Source organism: Indicator indicator, chromosome 10 (assembly GCF_027791375.1).
Source record: "Indicator indicator isolate 239-I01 chromosome 10, UM_Iind_1.1, whole genome shotgun sequence".
Lineage (NCBI taxonomy): Eukaryota > Metazoa > Chordata > Aves > Piciformes > Indicatoridae > Indicator > Indicator indicator.
In genome coordinates, this window is record NC_072019.1 from 18,063,152 (window position 1) to 18,083,087 (window position 19,936).

The 19,936-nt window shown below is 43.4% G+C and overlaps 1 protein-coding gene across 1 annotated transcript in view; it reads left to right on the forward strand.

The window, feature by feature from the left end:
* Positions 1–18,255, forward strand: part of CEP350 (centrosomal protein 350) — a 73,367-nt gene extending 55,112 nt beyond the window's left edge. Inside the window, 6 exon segments of the mRNA XM_054384425.1 lie at positions 139–221; positions 744–2,812; positions 3,813–4,214; positions 4,306–4,452; positions 5,541–5,663; positions 14,241–18,255. Coding sequence (XP_054240400.1) covers positions 139–221; positions 744–2,812; positions 3,813–4,214; positions 4,306–4,452; positions 5,541–5,663; positions 14,241–14,402 — 2,986 coding nt within the window. The 3' untranslated portion in view covers positions 14,403–18,255.
* Positions 18,256–19,936: the final 1,681 nt, after the last annotated feature.

Genomic DNA, 19,936 nt, shown 5'->3' on the forward strand with positions numbered 1-19,936 from the left:
AATTATATATGCCTGTATTTCCATTTTTATCTATTAAAAAAAAAAGAAAATATACAAGCCAACAAGCCAACACTTTTTGTTGTAACCATGATTCTCTGGTGTGACTGTGATTCATGCAATTTGATTTTTCACATTTAGGTCTGATACAGCTAAAAACTGGAAATCTCTGGCTGAACCAGAGCGATCCAGAGCGTCTTTGGAAGCCATTTCAGAGGATGGAGGTATGTTAACTACTGCAGGTGGAGACCTTAAAGATTGAGTTAAACTTCTTTAATCTTTGCCTTCTTGATTCAAGAAAAGATTTTAAGAGAGCATGCAAACTTCATGACCAAGATATGTTTTTTTGCTGGTTTTATTTAGCAGGCTTCTGCTTGTGCTGTTTTCTGTATATTCAGTGTTTAGTTTTATACTCACTGAGTAATTACATTACAACTTTTTCCTGTTCCCTTGTCACTTGAGGAAAGTAAGGAAACCAAAATGAAGAATTTATGAATAGCAGGGTATTTGAGATACTTTTCCATGTTTTCTGTTGATCATGTTGGAATTATGAAATACTGGTACAACGAAAGAAATTGTTAGAACCCTGGAACTGAAAGAATGTTGCTCATGTTCTTAGAGAAATTAATGTTTCCAAGGTACCAGTTTGTATCTTAGCATAGAAACTTTGTTTTGCCTGTGGCTGCAGTTTCCAGTAAAATGCAGGCTGTATGTTCTGCTCTCATTCGCTTTCTGTTTCCTTCAAGATGCTCTGTCGTCAAGAGCTGAGAGATCTGTGCACACCAAGAAGGTGGCTGTGACAGATGTTCATGCAGAGGAATCTTCTGGAACATCTTCCTCTGATTTAATGTCACTGAAGAGTTCCAGAGCAAGATCTGCTGATTCCTTGGATAATGAACCCTCATTGTCTCTTCTCAAGGACTTGAAAGACATTAGCAGGATATCCCACGGGTCAGTGAACAATGTGGTAAAAGCATCCAGTGATGAGGCTGCCTTCCATCATAAATCTGAGCTACAGGAAGACTTGGAATACATAAAGTCTGAGGAATCTGAGACTGAAGATTCTCATGTTAAGCCGTTAGAGAGTTCTGATGTCTTGTTGACATTAGAGAAAGAGCAGGAGAGCTCACTGGACGTTCTTCCAAAGGAAACCCTCCATTCTGAAAATGACCTCTCCCCTCAGAAGGAGCTCTTGCACTTGGCTGTGGAAAGTTTTCACAGTACAGAAGAAATCTTAAAACAGAGACTGACAGATCAAGATGCTGTAGCTGGCCCAAGTGTAGAACAGTCCTCCCACAAACTGAACGAATCAGTGGAGGAAAAAGGTCATCTGCTTTTGGAACAACTCTTGAGTCAAAAGCAGCCATCATACCTTGAAGACTTTGAAAGATCCTCTTCCAGAAAACAAGCATCAGTTGAAGAAACCCTTCCTGATTACAAAGATGACTTTGAATCATCTCTCCTCTCTTCTAACGGGGATGCTCAGTCACTGGCAGAGCAGTCACTGCACACACAGTACAGCAGAAGCAGATCCACCAGCCTGGGCAGCGATGGTGAGATCAGTGAATACCTCAGCGACAGGTCTCTCTCTCTGTCCGGCAGCGTGCAGTCAGAGAGGTTATTGGAACTTAAGTCACCAACAGAACTTATCAAAAACACTGAACGCAGCGACGTGGAGCAGGAACAGGCCCCCACTGAGTCACCACTGTGGGCCCCTGTTTCAATCACAGAAGCAGCAGATAGTTTGCCAGATTTCAACATTGGTGATAGAGTACTCGTGAGTGAAGTCCAACCTGGAACATTGAGATTCAAAGGTCTGACTAAATTTGCCACGGGGTTTTGGGCTGGCGTGGAGTTGGATAAACCTGAAGGGAACAATAACGGAACTTACGATGGAATTAAGTATTTTGACTGCAAAGAAAAGCATGGCATTTTTGCTCCTCCTCAAAAGATTTCTCATATTACAGAAAGTATTGATAACTACTTAGACACAAATAAGGATGAAGACTTGTTTTTCGATGACGGACTGGAGAAGCAACATGAAGTTGAGCAGAAAGACAGACAAAGTTCCAAATCTGGCAAAGAGGATGAAAGCCAGAGCAGAGATGCAACAGAGAGCTATTCCCAGAATAAAGCTCCTGTGGACACAGCTATTTCAGAAGCCTCACCTGAGGAAGGAACTGATAAAGAATTGTCTTCTAAAGCAAGCAGCATAAAGATTTCTCTGTCTGCTGAATCACTTGCCCAGGAACAGTCAGTAGTGGATTATCTGAAGTATGCTGTAAAAGAGGAGACCAGCATTGCTCCTCTTCTTTCTGGTGCTGTGGGTGAGACTGTTGTTCAGTTGGATGATATTGCAGATATCCTTTCTGAAAAGCTGGAGAGACAGAAAACACTGGGGGAAGAATGTGCAGAAAAATTAGATGATCTCTCTCCTGATGCTGCAGAGAAGTCTGAAACTCCACTTCTGGATTTGCTGACAAAAGAAAAGAACCAATTAGAAGCCCAGCTTAGACTACCACTTCAAGAAGAAGAAAAGTCAAAAGACCAACGGGAAAAGGTCAGTTTGCTGACAGACAGTCTACTTAGAGATTTTCTGAAAGACACAGTCAATCAGTTACAACAAATAAAGAAGATAAAAAATGAGAAAATCCAGCTTAGCAACCAGGAGCTCTGTGATGTGAAGGAGGAATGCAGCATCCCACCCCAGCAGCTAGAAGAGCAAATTCCCAATGGACTGAGTAACTTTTTCCTGAGTTCTGATTTGGATGATGAAAGAGAAGAACTTTCTTCTCCAGACATGTGTCCCAGACCAGTAAGTAACAAACATCTTGCACTGATTTTTCAGAGCTGATTGTTCTTTTGACTGATGATGTTTGAATCTGAAGTGGCACCAGATGATTGAGGTGGCAATCTGTGTGGCACTAGTTTACTTTCTCCCAAGTTCTGTTGCATGCTTTGAAGATTGCCTGTAGGTATGTCTTACACGTATGTCCTTGTGTATCCCTGTTCATTTTGGTAGTCCTACAGACTGAAAACCATATTCTGGCACGTCAAAATGAAAAATAGTTTGTTTAGGTTGAACATCCCTGTTTGTGTTTAATCATTAGCCTCAGTTTTTACTCTAAAGATGGGGAAAATACAATAGACTGTAAACTTACGTCTCTCTAGTCTTGGTTTGAAGTAATCATCCTCAAACAGAATTAGTTGCTGTGGAGGTCATTAGTGTGTCACACTGCTCTGCCCACTGAACTAGTATATCACGAGGAGTGGAAGTTCAGACTTCCTCTGAACAACCATTAATGGTGCAGATACAGGACTTAGCCTTTCTGTTAAGATCTTAGTAAACCTGTCTGCTTTGCCATTGATCCCAATATATTATCACCACAGAAAGCTTCAGCCCATTTTGCCACTGTGAGTGCTGCTCAATCACTGAAACAACCATCACCTTCTGAAAGCTTTTAGGCAGTTGATTTAGATCTGAAACTGCTGGTGAGTGAAGTGAAAAGTTGTGTCACAGTGTTCGTTTTGAAACCACTCAGCCTTTCATAAACAGATGAGGATTAGGACAGGCAGTGGGCAGGACACACAAGTCTTCAAAGCTCTGTAGGAACCCTCTGAAAGCATTCATCAGGAGTGGTAGAAACCTCAAGTATTTGAATCAAAACATTTCTGATTTTACTGTGGTCGATTTATTAGTTTTCTTAGTATTTGTGCATACCTCGCTGATTAAACCAGTAGAGCATTTAAAACTGTAAGCTGAGTTAGACAACAATGTGTGCTTTTAGATTTACTCTGTGGCACTTAATTCATAGGAGAGTCCAGTATTTGGTGCCAGTGGTCAGGAAGAGCTTGCCAAGAGACTGGCGGAGCTGGAGCTCAATCGGGAGTTCCTGAGTGTGCTGGGAGATGATCAAGACTGGTTTGATGAGGACTATGGCCTGAATTCCAATAAGGACCAGCAGAAGCAGGCTGAGGAACCTGCAGTGCTGCCCAAGGGAGAACCACAGAAAGTGCCAACAAAACTGTGTGAGGAGCCATTGGCAGTCCCTCACACTGCTGTGGAGGTGGAAGGTATGGTGCACGAAGCAGCTGAGGAACTCTGGAAACTGAAAGAGTTGGGTCATGATTTTCAAAGTTTCAGCCTTCATACAGATTTCGACAGCACCCTCCAAGAGCAGGACAGGGACACGATAAACAAGCAGGTTTATAAAAAGGTAGGTGCAGTCTTCAGGTGTTTTATTCTTGCCTTTTGAATGTTTACTATGGATAATTGTAGCCCTAACTTCTGCTTCTCTCTCTGTGAAGGTGGTATTTGATTTAACAAGAGAGATCTTTGGGGAAATCTTTGCTGAGGATCCTAATCTAAATCAGCCTGTTTGGATGAAACCATGTAGGATCTCATCTGCATACTTTCGCCGAGTAAAAGATCCAAATGATCTGGATGAAGTCAAGGTAGGAAGAATCTTTTGTGAGATGAAAAGTGTTGTACTGGCACTTGCCTGAATGTTACAATATACTAACAGGTGTTTCCAACAAGAGATGGGTTGAAAAAATAAACAAGAATACAAACCAGAAAGGACGTCTGTCAAAATGGTCCTTTTCTACTCAACAGATTTGCTTTCCTGTCCTTTTGGTTGGTACTGGTTGCTTTTAAATCTTATTCCTGTGCAGAACTACCAGGATGACCTTGATCTTACAAAATTGGTGTGCTGACAGACTGCTGCTCTAGCAGATTCCAGTGGAACTCTCTTTGGCATTGGCATGGATCAAATAGTAGGGTTGGGCCAAATGGGATGAGCTGGATTTTATTCTCAGACACACCTGTGCCAGCCTCACTGAAGGCAGTGGGAGTTGCCCAGAGGGACCCAAAATTTGGCTGGTGAGGGCATCATTGTGTTTGGCAAGGCAGGGGGGCATCTCCTGGTATTGGTGGTAGTGCTCAAGAAATGACAAAACCCCAAAAAAGCCTGACTGGGTTTAAGCTAGAACTTTCCGTAGGACATCAGGACATAAATGAGACTTCCACCTGTACCATTTCTTCTGAAATTGGCAGGTATTTGACTATGTTTTGATTAACCTGCTGAAGACACAGCATGTTAGCTGTCTAGAAAAGACAGAAATAGTATCTACATCACTCTGTTAGCTGAGAAGACTTTTAAAACATGGTGGGGGAGAGCAGAGAACACAGCACAAGGACACCAAATCTCCCATCCTGCTTTCCTTTCATAGTGTCCCATAACATGAATGATGCAGCTTTTTGCTGTACTGTTTAATTGGAAGTTTCTGTTCTAAACATTGTTACAGCAGTGGGTGTGATTTTTTTTTTTTTATCTCCTTTCCCCACTTCTGGGTTTAATAATTGCCCAGCCTGTGTAATGCTGTCTCAGAGACTTTCACTGTTAACTTCCCATGCATATTCCTTATATCTCTTGGCTAAACAGAAAGCCACTATGCATTCTATAGAGTGACTTTTTAGGGCAGGTATTTTGTGCACACATTTAATATCTTAACTCAAATGTGCTAAATCTCACCTTTTTTAGAGCTTCATTGCTGCTGAAGTACTGAAGCTGTTCAGCCTGAGGAAGGAGCCAAATCACAAAACAGACTGGCAGAAGATGATGAAATTTGGGCGTAAGAAACGAGACCGAGTGGATCAAATACTGGTCAGTGACTGAAAATAAACTGGTGTCAGATACTGTCTCCCAGACTGAAGTGTGACATACCACTGTATTTTTCATTATTTGATCATGCTGAGTGTTGAACAGTCATAAGGGGTGTATCCTGCAAGGGATGAGTTGAGAATGCAAAGAATATGAAGTGTGTGTGAGGTCTTGATAGAAGGAATTTAATTTGAGAGCACCCTGTTGACAACACCAGAAGTTTGGTGCCAGTGAAATAAGGTGCCTTGAGCAAATTATCTCTGTTCTTGCTGATTTGACTGGGGTATAAATTTGCCCACTCCCAGAAGTTTAAAGCATGAAATTGAAGGATGAAACACTGAAACACTTGACCTAACAGAGAGCAAACTTTTTCTCTAGGAAGGGAATATATTTTTCTTCTTACTTTAATTTTAAAATGTTTTATTTTAATGTGATACTGTTTAACTGGAGACAGTGATACTGAGGGTTTCATAGACCAGATTCTTACCAGATTCAACTGCAAGGTTGCAGAAGTCCTTGGGTTAGAATAGCAAAGACTTTGAAAAGATTATATGGGACCGGGGTGGGTGTCAGGAATATGGGACCAGACTCTTCTCAAGTCAGGATAAGAGGTAATGGGCATAAACTTGAGCACAGGAAGTTCCATCTAAACATGAGAAAGAAATTCTTTACTTTTAGGGAGGATGGCAGAGCAGGGGAACAGGCTGCCCAGAGATGTGGTAGAGTCTGAGTCTCTGGAGACTTTCAAGGCCCATCTGCACATGTTCCTATGGGATCTGCTTTAGGTGAGCCTGCTCTGGCAGCGGGGTTGGACTCAATGATCTTCAGAGGTCCCTTCCAACCCCTGCCATTCAGTGATTCTGTGACATGAGAGTCCCTAGTACAAGGTAACCAGTCTGCCAGATCATTCTACAGTCAAGCATTTCCTCAAAGCTGAACAAGCAGCAGGGCATCTGTTGGTGTAGTACTTGTCATGAGCTAGTGAATGCACCTGCCACTGGAGCAGAGGCTGTTCGATGTTAAAGATGCTTAAAATACAGCCTGTCTGGCTGTGTACTAGTTTTTGAAAGTTCCTTGTTGGCTTGTATTGCAGGATGATTAACGTCTTTATTGGCTATAATGATAGTGAAGGTTCTGCTTGGGAATATGAGCTGTCATTAACTCTGTGCTTCACTTAATTGTACCTGAAATTGATTCCGCACACGTGCACACATAAGTAACTTGGAGTCATGGGTTATGTGGTCTTTTAATTGCCCATCAGTGGAAGGCTTCCAACAAGCCTTTTTCTCAAGGGTTTAATTGTATGTAAATAGAGTATCTGTGTATAGGACCTGCATGTCCTAGTATGCTTTGTTTGGGATATAGAGACTGTTCAAGCACGCACAAAAGAGTCTTCTGTTGAGATCCCTGAGAGAACTCACAGTACAGCTATTACATATGTGCCAACTTCCTAATTTCTTTGAATCATACCTAGAAAGAAGGATTCCTGACTGGATTCCTGTCTAGTTGAAGGCATCCAAAGTGCTTTAGGTGGAGAAAGTTTGAAGTTCAGACAATCTGGTCTGCAATCTACGTGCAGACCTGGGCATCAAAGATTGATGGAGCTCTGATAAGTTTGGCTTAATAAATAATGTGTTTAATTTTATTTTGTTCTCACAAGAATTTGGTAATGAAAATTTTGGTGAAGACTGGAAATAACTCCTTGAAGGCTGCAGCATGCCTTGCTTTAGGAATAAGGCTCTCAGTGCCATTGCTAGCAAATTTATACTGTCATGTGAGGTGCTATAAGAGAAACTTCTAACTGAAAACCTAAGGAGATAGTTAGAGTTCAGTTTCTCTTTCCTTCTTTTATTACAGTGTCTATAGATCATGAAGTATCTTGATAGCTTTCTCTGTCTCCTAGACAGCCTCCAGCTTGTGCTTAAGCTGTGATAACACAAATCCAAGGCCCTAAGTGAATATAGAGGTCTGTGCAGGATCTGCTATCTGCTCTCAACTGAGAGGTCAGTGTTGGAGTTCTCCAAATTTTGTTTAAAGCACATTCAAGCAGTACAAGACAGCAATTTTGTGAAGGAGGAACTGAGATTTCTTTGGTAGGTTTAATGGCACTGTAGAAGCTTCTTTAGAAATGGAAAAGGCTTTGTTCAAGTTTTTGTGAGAATGTAGCCGATATACAGCATGTGCCAGGGATGTCATGTGAGTACACTGATGACCTGATTGATTCTTCTTGCTTTTTGCTGCTTATAAGGCAAAACCAATTAAAATAAAACATCTTTTTAAAGCAGAGGTAAACATTTTTAGGCTTCAGACTTTAAGCACAGGTCCTTGCCAGCTTCTTCATTTCCCCATCAAGTAAAATTAACCTTTAAATGAGTTTTCTTTGAGGCAACTATGTCTTTTTGGTGACTTTGAGAGATTCAGCACATCAGACCCAGGAGCTAGATATGACTAGGGCAGGGGTTTTGATACAGAGAAAGGAGAATGTTTTATGCTTTCTTCAACATATTACTATTGACTGTCAGATAGTGACATTACCTGGATGGTCAAGTAGCAATAAAACCAGGAGCCACGGCTGTTTCTTCTGAAGGTATAAAGCAAGTGCCAGGCTATTTTGTGCATGCAGGTTACTCTCTCCCTGATTATCCCTGGATGTGTCCTGGATTTACCATATTAAACCCAGTTCTGAGTGATTCTTATCTCCACCAAGGGTTCAGCCTTACAGGGGAGAGGCACAGTGGTAGAAGCAGCCTGTGCTGCACTGGTGCTGTTTGATGCAGAGTCCTGCGGGTGACTGTGGTCAACAATCACACCCACTGGAAATGAAGGGGAGAACAGGATGGATTAGTCCTTCATCCCCTTGCTGTGCCTTGATCTTTGCTGCTACCACCAGTCACTGCATTTTAGTTGCATTTTCACTTTCATCTGCACTTTCCCATCATCGACACCGGTGTAGTCAGTCATGTTTTTCTGGCAGTGACAAAAAAAAAAAATCTTACTCTTCCTTATTGCAGCACTGTTAAATTTGATCAGGCATCTCTGTCCTCAGAGAGGGTTTCTGGGATTTCTTAAAGGACTTCTCTGATCTACTGCACAGTTACTTTGTTTTTAACATTTTGCAGCTGACCTTGGCTTTCAGTAGATGGGTATGGGAGGTTCCCATATATGAAAAGCTACTTTGTTTGCAACCAAGTTAAAGGAACATTTAGGTGTTTGTTTTCCTCTCAAGTCCCTTTATGGTGGCACTTTCCTCAGGTCTGTGCTGTCTGTGCTAAATTTATGGGAGGTTCTCAGATGTACATGTAGGCTGATGTGCTGCATTTCAATACATGAGGGCTGCCTTCACCTTTCAAAACCTCTTTCTAAACTACAGTGAGGACCCTCCTATCTCCTTATTTCAGTTCAGGTGCTAACAATAAACTGTTTTCACTCCCCCTTTGTAGTTCTTTTCTTTCTTTTTTTTTACCTCTTGGATCTTCAGCCAGAACTCCCTGTGCTGCATGGAGCTAGAACAAACTCTGCCATTGCTTTCTCTGTGACATCCCCCCACCCCCCTCCCCTTTTATCTGGAGCTTGAGAAAGCAAAGCTCACATGATACTGCCAAACCTCTGTGTTCAGTTTTCACACCTGAGAAGCCTGCCAACAGAGTGTCAAAAAATACTTGATCTTCTGACCTGTTGACTTAACTGCTAGAATGTCTCTCTCCGTGCAGAGACTGTGACAAAGCAAAAGCTGTTCCTGCCAAGCTGGTTTAGTTGGAAAGCCTGCTTCTGCAGCCCCTGAGACCTGAACCCAAGGGGAGAAGTGCAACAGTAAGAAGAGAATCAAAGGCTGCTTGTCTACGCATTTGTGTGAAGATTTCCAGGCACTCTGAGAGTGAAGAGCTGTGAGAATGCACACACTTGCCTGACTTCTACTGACATTCTTCCAAGGCACTAGTTTATACCTGGATTTTTATTCTTTTTGGTTGCTAGAATGATCTAGTGACTCCTCCAATGTAATTTGTTTTGAAAATATTTATGATTTTGAATGGGAACCTGCAGAAATAGAAATGTACTGACATAGTCTCTAAAGTTCCCTTCAGATGGTATGAAGTGGTGTTTTCAGGTGCCACCACACTAAGTCAGCATACAGAAAAAGGCACCTGGAAGAGAACATGCCACACAGGCTTCTGCCTTATGTCACTGTTTATCTGTGTGTCACTCTTTTGGGGAATTGGGATTGTTTAGTCTGGTGAAAAGGAGGCAAAGGGGAGACCTTCTCACTCTCTACAACTCCTGAAAGGAGGTTGGAGCCAGGTGAGTGTTGGTCTCTTCTCCTAAGTAACAAGTGTTAGGTCAAGAGGAAATAGCCTCAAGTTGCATGAGGGGAGGTTTAGGTTGGATATTAGAAGAAACTTCTTCATGGAAAGGGTTCTCAAACATTGGAACAGCTTCTTCAGGGAGGTGGTTGAATCCCAGTCCCTGGAGGTGTTAAAAAGACACAGAGGGACATGGTTTAGCAGCAGATGGGTAGAGTTAGATAATGATTGGACTCAATGATCTTAAAGGTCTCTTCCAACTGAAACAACTCTATGATCTTTTTCTGCAGGATGGAATTCCTTTTCATTCAAACTGTTTTTTCCTGACTTTGCTCAAATGCAGTTTCTCTCTGGTATAATGACCTTACTTACTGGTATCAAACGTGTGGAGTTTTACTGTTACCATGAGGATGTACCAGACTTTAAATGCTGTGCGTATGCTGAAGACAATGCAAAGCTGACTTCTATGGAAGCCACAATGGTCTTCACAGTTTGTAATAATATAACAATTGGATCAAACATTTCCCAAACAAAGCAGTCACAGTTGCCCTGGCTCAGATCTCTGCAGCAAGGGCTGCAAAGCGGCGTGGCACTTTCCACACATGTTCTGCATACACTATAAACAAGACTTGCCTGCAGCTGCAAATTATACATTCTCTATGTTTTCCAGAAGTATGCTTGAGGAAATTCTTCTAATGCCAAAGGAAATTGTGCATTGTGCCCCTGAGAAGGAGGCAAGAAACTGAATCACTGATACTGTGTTTCATTTTTCATCTTTCCACTGCTGTTCAGCATCCAGCCTTTTCTCTGCCTGGATCAAGCTGCCACCTTCTCTCCCATTTACTTGCCTTTCTTTATCCCAAGCATCACTTCTTTCCTTCTGGAACACAGCAAAGGACCTGTCCAATCATGTGGTTGCAGGTGAGACAAAACACACAGCAGCTAAGGGTGGATTTAGGTTTTGAAGTTTTAAGAGCCAGTGAGATCAGAGCTTTTAACCTGCTTGATTATTTTACTCACTTGCTTTCCTACTCTGTTACATTCACTAGGTCTCAGCTTCCCTTCCCATCAGGGAGGGCACTGCTGGACTGGAAGATTAGGGCAGAAAATCGCATCCATTGGTACTGTGCAGCTGCTCCCAGTTACCAGTCTGGAACATCATCAGTCAAGATCCCAGGCTGTTCCCTGGCATTTGTCTCCGCCCACCTCCTTCATCTCCAGGATCTTCTTCATTTCCAGAATCTTTCCTCCTGGCAGTTTTTGCCTTCTCCGTATGAGGCTCCTGTTTTCTTTCTGCTTTTTGGAAATGGTTCTTTTTGGCACTACCACTTTTTTGACCCCTATGTCTTATTTTCCTCATCTAAATGTCCTGTGATGCAGATGCACAGCACATGATCAGCCTCCACACTGGTGCTTCTATTTTATGCCTCTCTATTGATAGATATTGATGCTGCTGTTGTTTCGTCCAGAGCTTGTCACAAAATCAGCCCACAGCAGCTGTAGGCAGCAAGAGTTGGGAAGTGGTTTAGTGTTGACCCTTCAGAGCTAGGTTGAAGATTGGACTGGATGATTTTTGAGGTCTCTTCCATCTAAATGTTTTCTGTGATTCTGTGATTGCGCCCCTGTACTCATCCCTGAGGAGGCCACAGCTTGAGTACTGTGTTCAGTGCTGGGTGCCACAGTGTAAGACAGACATATTGAGGTCCTTGAGGGTGTCTAGAGAAGAGCAGTGAGGCTGGTGAGGCATTTGGAGGGCATGTACAAAGAGTGGATGAGGGAGCTGGGATTAAGTCTGGAGAAGAGAAGGCTAAGGGGGGATCTTGTTGCTTTCTATAACTACCTGAAGGAGTGATTCTGGCGTTGGTTTCTTCTCCCAAGTAACTGGCGACAGGACGAGAGCAAATGGGCTTAAGTTGTGCCAGGGGAGGTTTAGATTGGATATTAGGAAAAATTTCTTTACTGAGAGAGTGGTTGGGTATTGGAATGGGCTGCCCAGGGAAGTGGTGGAGTTGCCACCCTGGAGGTGTTCAGCAAGTGTGTAGATGTGCCACTTGTTGGTGTTTAATTTCTTGTTCAGCCTGGAGGAAGAGAAGACTCCAGGAGGACCTTAGAGCTGCTTTCCAATGCCTGAAGGGATCCTACAGGAAGGCTGGAGAGGGACTTCTCATAAGAGTGTCTAGTGATAGGACAAGAGGAAATGGTTTTAAGTTGAGGGAGAGTAAATTTAGACTGGATCTTAGGAATAAGTTCTTCAGTACAAGGGTGCTATGAAGGGTTGCCCCGAGAGGTTGTGGATGCCCCCTTCCTGAAGGTGTTCAGGGCCGGGCCAGATGGGGCCTTGAGCAGCCAAGCCTAGTTGAGAGGCATGGCAGGGAGGCTGGAGTAGAGGATCTGTAGGGCCCCTTTCAGTTTAAGCCATTCTATGAATTTAAACACTGAAAAAGTTCAAAGTTTGATTGCCAGTGTTGGTGCTTCTTCCTTATTAACAAGAAGCGTAATGAAACCATTAGCTGCTTGTCTTTGACATCTGTAGGGCAGTGCTGAAGAGGAGCGCTCACTGCAGGAGCGCAGAGCTTTGTAAGCTTTGTAAGAGATTTGTGACTCTTCCGAAGCTGTTTGCAGGATGGCATCCCTACCCTCTCCCCAGCCTCTCTTAAGAGAGGGAGAAAGGAGCTGTCGGAGTGAAACTCCATGTCTAAACGAGGTGCTATGGATGGCCACAAACCCTGAAGCAGTGCCAGTTCTCTGGGGCTCCTGTAGCAGCCTGTTCTTGGGCTTCATGCTGTGTTTGGATTATTGAATTGTCACTGTGCTGCAGCAGCTGTCTCCTTCAAAACTGATGTGTTTCTGGGTGGTTTAGCTTCAGACAAGTGAGGGAGTGAGGGTGTTAGGGCTGTAACTCTTGTGCTCTCTTTAGATAACATTATTAAAGTGTTGATATGGGATTAGTGGATTTTTCAGTACGTTTTAACCTTGTTTTGGCAGTGTCTGGATGTCTGTCCCACTTGTTTGTGTGGACAGTGTAAATGTATTTTGAGTTCAGAGTGTAGGATAAATGGTCAGAGGAGCTTTTTGCTGAAGCTGAGCAAAGAAAGAGCTTTCAACGGTTTTATTATTTTAGACATGAGCAATGTTGGCACCCACTCTTTTATTAGATGTTTGAGCTTTCTTAGGATGTATCTGAAATTCTGAAATGGCCACTAATTTTTAGTAAATTTAGTTGGAGATGTCCAGTTTGGAGACACTCTTGATAAGATCTGATTTACTGAATGAAATTATATACATCTCTCTGTTACTAAAACAGCTTTTTGCCAGTGACCAGTAGAACAGTTGTGATTGTAAAATGCACTGAGTTGGGAGGGACCTCTAGAGCTCATTTAGTCCAACACCCCCGCAGTAAGCAGGGAGATCCCCAACTAAATGAGGTTTTCCAGAGCCCTATCAAGCCTGACCTTAAATGTTTCTGGGGATGGATTCTCCACCACCTCCCTAGGCAACCTGTTCCAGAGTTCCACCATTCCCCTAGTATCATGAAATCATAGAATGGTTTTGGGTTGGAAGGGACTTTAAAGGTCATCTAATTCCACCCCGTCTGCCTCCACTAGGGTTGTTTGCTTAAGGCCCTCCACAACTTCTCTGGGCAACCTGTTCCAGTCTCTCACCACCCTCACTGGAAAGAATTTCTTCCTAATCTCGAGTCTAAGTCTATCCTTTTCCAGCTTCAATCCATTCCCCCTTGTCCTATCACTACAAACCCTTGCAAAAAGACCCTCCCCAGCTTTCTTGTAGGCCTCCTTCAGGTACGGGAAGGCTGCTCTAAGTTAGTTATTTCCTTTAGGTTTTGTAGTTTCTATTTAGATGAACTGAACTGCAATGAAGTCTTTTCCCCCCTTCCTCTGTTTGAGGCCTCAGTATGATTTCTTACCAGTTTAAGGTACGTGGAGCCACCTTTGCAAATGCGTAATTAGGGACTTTTATAATGGGGCTTCTGCTGTTGGCCAAAAATATTCCATTAACTGAGTTCTTCCAAAGGGAAAAATTAGTGCAGCGATATGAAGTCCTTTAAAATGGATATTCCAGTGAAAGGTGGTAAACGTTCCCACAGTGAAATAGCCTGGTTCAAAGAGGTTTGTTTCCTTTGTGCTATTCCAAGCATTTCCTGTAATCTCTTACAAAGGCAGATAAGTTGGTTTGGAGTCCTTCTGGAACTTTGCAGGGGATATTATACCTAGAACAACATAACTGTGATGTTTATATTGCCTTCTCCTTTCTGCCCTTCAAGGTGCAAGAACTTCATGAGGAAGAAGCGCAGTGGGTCAACTATGACGAGGATGAGCTGTATGTAAAGATGCAGCTGGCAGATGGCATCTTCGAGGCCTTAATCCGAGACACTGTTGATGTACTGAACCAGATCAATGAGAAACGGAAGCTGCTGCTCGTCTGACTGCACTGCCAGTGAACGCACAGCTGCAGAACAACCAAATCACAGGCCTTTGACTCCTGACCTGCTCTTCACCCTGCTGGACTTTCATATGTGGAGTTTCAGGGCAGTTCAGATGCGATGAAAGGAACCTGGATTTGCATCTGCTGCCACCAGAGATCTCCCGCTAGATTTATTGTTTGGAATGAGCTGATCCCTCACTTGAGGTTGTGTTGTGGAGTGCTCAAGACTGTTGGTGTATCAAGGCACTTATGCCACATAAATGTCAGCAGCTGTCTCAGGCTGTGGCATGTTCAGTTTGTTCTCTGAAAGGGTTGGGTTAAGCTGCTGGGGTATTGGCTGTTTTGCTGGAATGGTTGTCAGCCATCAGTACCTGACTTCAGAGATGTGAGTAATTTGGAGAAGAAACGGTTTGGTCAGCTTTTAGCCATAAATGGAGACTTACTGTACTGAACTTGTTATAATCCTAACACCTCTTCTCCTGCAGCCCTAACAATGTGCATCAGTTTCTTCCACTCCAGAGCCCATTTAATTCCCGTCTCTGTGAAGCTGGTTTTCATCTTTCTTCTCTGATGTGGTGCCAGGTATGGTGCCAGTAAGTCCAGGGACATTAGATGATGTTGCTTTCTACATTCAAGTCAAAAATTCTTGCTGCTTTTCCTATGTAATTTGCTTCAGTCTTGAGGTGGAGCAATAGAAAAGGCCACCTAATGTCAAGCATGAAAGATGAGCCTGTGGACAACTTTCCTCCTACCGTGTAGCACTTCTTCTCTTCCTGGAGCACCAGCTGCTCCCAGATAATGGATACTCAGGATTTTCTCAGGCACGAGACATGCAGGAGTGAAAAACATTTCCTCACAAGAATTTGGCCTTCGATCCCTCAGCCGCCTCCCTTACTGTCACCTAATAAATGGGAGGAGCTGTTACTTGAACAATGTAGAGAACAGAATGTATTCACCAAAGAAAGGGGTGCCCAGTGTGCAACTGCATGTTTTGTGCTTGTGGGGTTTTTATTTATTTTCAGATAATTTATTAAGTGGGTTATGGGAGAGTGTCCTGTGCAGGTGGCTGCACTGTCCTACCTTTTGAGACAGATGAACTCAAGAAAGCATCATTTCTAGAAACTTCCAGAGCCCTGCATTCTTCCTACAAAACCACCTAGTTCTGGAGGCTGATGCAGGGAAGGAGAAGGCAAGAAGAACCAAACCTCAGTGACCAGGGGTACAATGCAAAGGCAGGACTAGGAATGGAGCTTCACCACACCTGGTTCAGAGACAACAGAAAGTTGAAGGGCTTGAGCTGAAAATGAGGAAGAACTTCCTTGCTCCAGAAATTCAAGGCCATGGACAGCTGTTAAGTGGTTGGCTTGGTGCTGGATTCAACAGCAGTGTCCTTCTGCTGAGTACTCATTCCTAACCTGTCCCTCCCATTCTTGTGTTTTTCTTGGAGGAACACAGACCATCTGAGGTTGAACGGTTGATGCCTTAATAGTGGATGTCCCTAATTGCTGACCTGGGACAAGACCCAGAGGAGAGTCAGATTCTTCAGACATGCTGGAGTGCAGAAGGACACTTTGAAGCCCTCAGAGGTGCTCCCAAGATGCTGCAGCCCACAATAGGCGTTGCGGGGAGATCTCTACTGTTTTTCATCTGCTTGATTCTTGGGCTTCTTGCTATGCATGCCTCTGCTACTGCTCCATTTTATTTTCTCTTTCCACCTTTTTTTTTAATTATTTTTGAAAGCTATCATTGGAATATTTGCATTTTGCACAATGACACACAGCTGGTAATTCTTCAGGGACAGCACTGGGAAATGTTGGATTTGTCAGAGGTCCATGCAGGTTCTCAGATGTAGTATTGCCAGCACCTCACTTGTGAGTGAATGGTGAGCCATATTCATGGGAGCTTAACGAGTGGAAGAGCAAGATGGAGGTAATGCTGTATAGGAACACCTCCAATGGTCATGTGCATGTCTGTCCTACAGTAGTGGCTCTTCTGGCTGGGAGTCAGACTATGGTGGAGCATTCATCAGCTTTTTTGCCCAAGTGATTCATTTGTCCATGTAAAATGTCATGATGCTAACCAGGAAACATTTGAATGCTAAAGACAGAAGCATACTAAAGCTGCTACATTTAACCAGTCTGGTGTCACTGGTTGGGTCACCACTTCAGATTCCCTTTCCTGGGTGTATGTTTCTCAACAGCAAGGATTGCTATTTTTATAGGTAGCAATTACAGAAAGAAGGCAGAAACCTGCAGTGTAGGTTTGGGGCTGGAATACCAGAGAAACAAAGTTACTTCCTGTTCTGTAGGTACCATGGCCAGTGTTGAGAAGGTTGTCCTGCATCCTTGATCACTGCATTATGAGGCTTTGTGGCTGTCCTGCAGAGCTGGCATGGCTTCTCTGGTCTGTCCTCCAGCAGGCAGAAGCTTGTACAGTTAACCTGCCATGGTACCAGGAACCACTGGAGATCTTGTGCTGATTTTCTTGCTAGCTTGGATAGCACCAGCCAAGTACTCCAACAGCAGTAGTAACTGTTCTTACAGCTGTTTGGGCAGAGAGAAGCTGTGTTTAAGTGATGGCTTTATTCCTTTGCAAACATCATTGTTTGATTTGGTAGAAATCCTTGCTAGGAGCAACCCTAAAAAGACTTGAACGTACATGAATTACCTTCTCAATACCTCAAGTGTGTTGAGTTGCTTTGAGTTGAGTGTTATCCTCAGAACTTTGAGTGTGTTGAGTACTTGTGGGCTGATGATTACTGAGATGAAGCAATGGTCTGTGTGGGTGACAAGGAAGTGTGGGGAAGCCTGGAGTGTCACAAGCAAAGGCTGAATTCTCGGTTTCTCTCCTGTCCCCAACCTTCCCATTCTAAGAACAAGATGCAACCTTGGTGCAACCATGGTAGAAGATGCATTTTTCTGAGACCCATAAGCTGTTTGCAGCAGCAGCTGTCACCACTGGAAGGGGAGGTGCAGTTCCCTTTTCAGAAGGATCTCAGTGCCAGGTGGGAAAGCCCAGACTTGTGAGGACAAGGAACACAAGTACCTCTCTTGTACCTCTCTTGCAGGATGCTCCACGAGCTGAGCTGTGGAATATCAGTACCTCTGCCTTTCAGAAGAGACTTGTTGCTCACAAGGTGGAGTGAGGGGTTGAAAAATCCCATCTTGTTCACTTTCCTTTCTTGAAAAAAGTGCCCTTAGCTTTTTGCAATACTTGAATAAGTGTGTACCTGCAGAAGCTCTTCAGTAGCACAGCGATAGAGACCTTTTAAATGACTATTCTGCATGGGACTGCTTGCAGTTCCAACTTTCATATCCCTTTGCTACCTTAAGAATATTAGGAAAACAAAAGTACTTTTCAGCAGAGAAACAGATGGATCTTACAAGGTATTCAGTGCATCTGAAGTGTTTACAAATCAACTAAAATGGGGAAAAGCAAACTCTTTGAACTTGTTTGTAATTTAAAAAATGCTAGATGCAAAATTCTATACAGATGAAAGAGGAATACTGTAATTAGCCTGCATTTACGAGTTTGGGGTTGTTGTTTTTCTTTTCCTTGACTTTGCAGAGCCTTTTGATACACACTTGCAAAGCCGCCTTTTGGGAGGCTCTGTCTCCCCCTGTACTGTGTTGTGGAGATGCTGAAAAGAAAACCTGTTTACTGTATGTGTGTAAATAACCTGGTAACTTGGGGTTTGGGCCAGTTTCAGCTCACATTCGCATCCAGAGCAGCTTTGCACAGTAGAGAGACCCAAGGATGTGGAGGCTTTGGGTTGTTTTGTTGTTGTTTGGGGATTGTTTGGGGTTTTTTTGTAATTAAAAACTGTAAAATAACCAGGGTGCTCCCTGTGTACACCAGTGTAAATATCTTTGGTAACTGAAATGTACTTTAAGAGAACAAAACCTGTAAATAAACTGATTTATAAATTAATCTTGTTTCCTAGTTCTTTCTAAAATTGGGGCTTTATAATTACCCAAATAGTTGCTAATTCTAAAGGCGTCCTGGAGATTTGTCCCCTTGTACATTCCTCTTTCTGTCTGATGCTGTACTTGGGATGCCAATCACAGTCTGCAAAATCCCCTTAGCATTGCCTTAATTACAATCACAACGTTATTAGGATTTCCTTGTTACTGAAGCCAAGTGTTGATAAAAGCCAACCCAGAAAGCAGCATTGCGTAGTCACTGCAGGAGTACCCTGCAGGATCTGCAGGAAAAAAAATTATTCCTTGCACACGTTTCCTTAAAATAAAAACTCAGTTTAAAACATGTAGAGGGGAAGCTCTTTTTATAGTAAATAATGATCTTGGAATTAAATTCTTCAGAGAATTAAATGCTTTTGCATCCCTCAGGCTCTTAAAATGTTACACCTCCCTAATGCTGCTGTTACCAGCAGGGGCCAAGCACTGCTCCCTGAAAACTTCATGTATAGGTTGAATTTTCCTACATATTTCCTGGTTCCTTTCCAGAAAGAAAGGGGAAAAAATACGAAAAGCAAAGAAAACACACAACACCAAAACTACCACTTTAATGTGTGAAAGGTCCTGGAGCCCTGTAAGAGAGCAGCTGAACTCTTGCAGTGCCAAACCACAGGCATGTGGGCATGTGGCAAGCAAGTGGTAGTGTGACATGTGTAAAACCAGGTCCTCTGTCAAGCCTCCTCAGTGCCTGCAGCCTCTGCTGCTCCTGCACCTCTGCTGTGTTTGGGTACCACCCAGCAGAAGAGACTTTGCCTTCCATTCACTGTAGGCATCTGCAAAACACAGTGTTGGTCTTTCCAGCTTGGAGGATGCAGTCTGCACCTTGCTGTTCTGTTTCTGAAACAGGTGTATGAATCAAACAGGTGGACCTCTGTGAACGAAACCATTGTGAAGGTGTTGCTCTGAGCAGTTACTTGCTGTTTGCTGTTCCTTAGCAGAGGTGTTTCATCCTGGAGGAGGACCTTATGCAGTTGAACTTTCATTATGGAAGCAGCTTTGCCAGCTTGCGGTAATGGTAGCCAGTCCTTGGAGCACACTGCTACCACCATCCCTAGCCCTCATATGGATAGAGAAGCACGTTGTAGGACTCTGAGCTCAGGAGGTTGAACCAGCCAAAGCACAATGGTGAGTTGTTTGATGTCTAAAGGGCCCAGACAAAACGGTGCTGCAGCCTCTGTGTTCTCATTGCTGAGCAGCAGGAGAGCATCCATGGCACTGCTTTCCTCGCCCTGCAGCAATTTTGCTCCATGAGTCCTGTACTTTTGGGCAGTGATTTACATGTAGCCATCAGCATCCATCCCTAGAAGTGGCTTAGAGTGCATTTCCTGCTGAAAGAAAAATTGATCTGTGCGTCTTTGTCTGAGGAACTGGTTTCCCTTTAAAACAGCTCAAGCAGTGGGAACGCTGCCACGGCACTCCAGCAAGCGACACAGCAAACTGCTGCATTGCTACCGCTGTCCTTGTCCAGGATGCCCAGTAACCAGCTTGATGAAGGCTCTAATTTCCTCATTTGCAAGTCTACATTGCTTCACTTTGGCACTGATGTTCTACAGTGGCG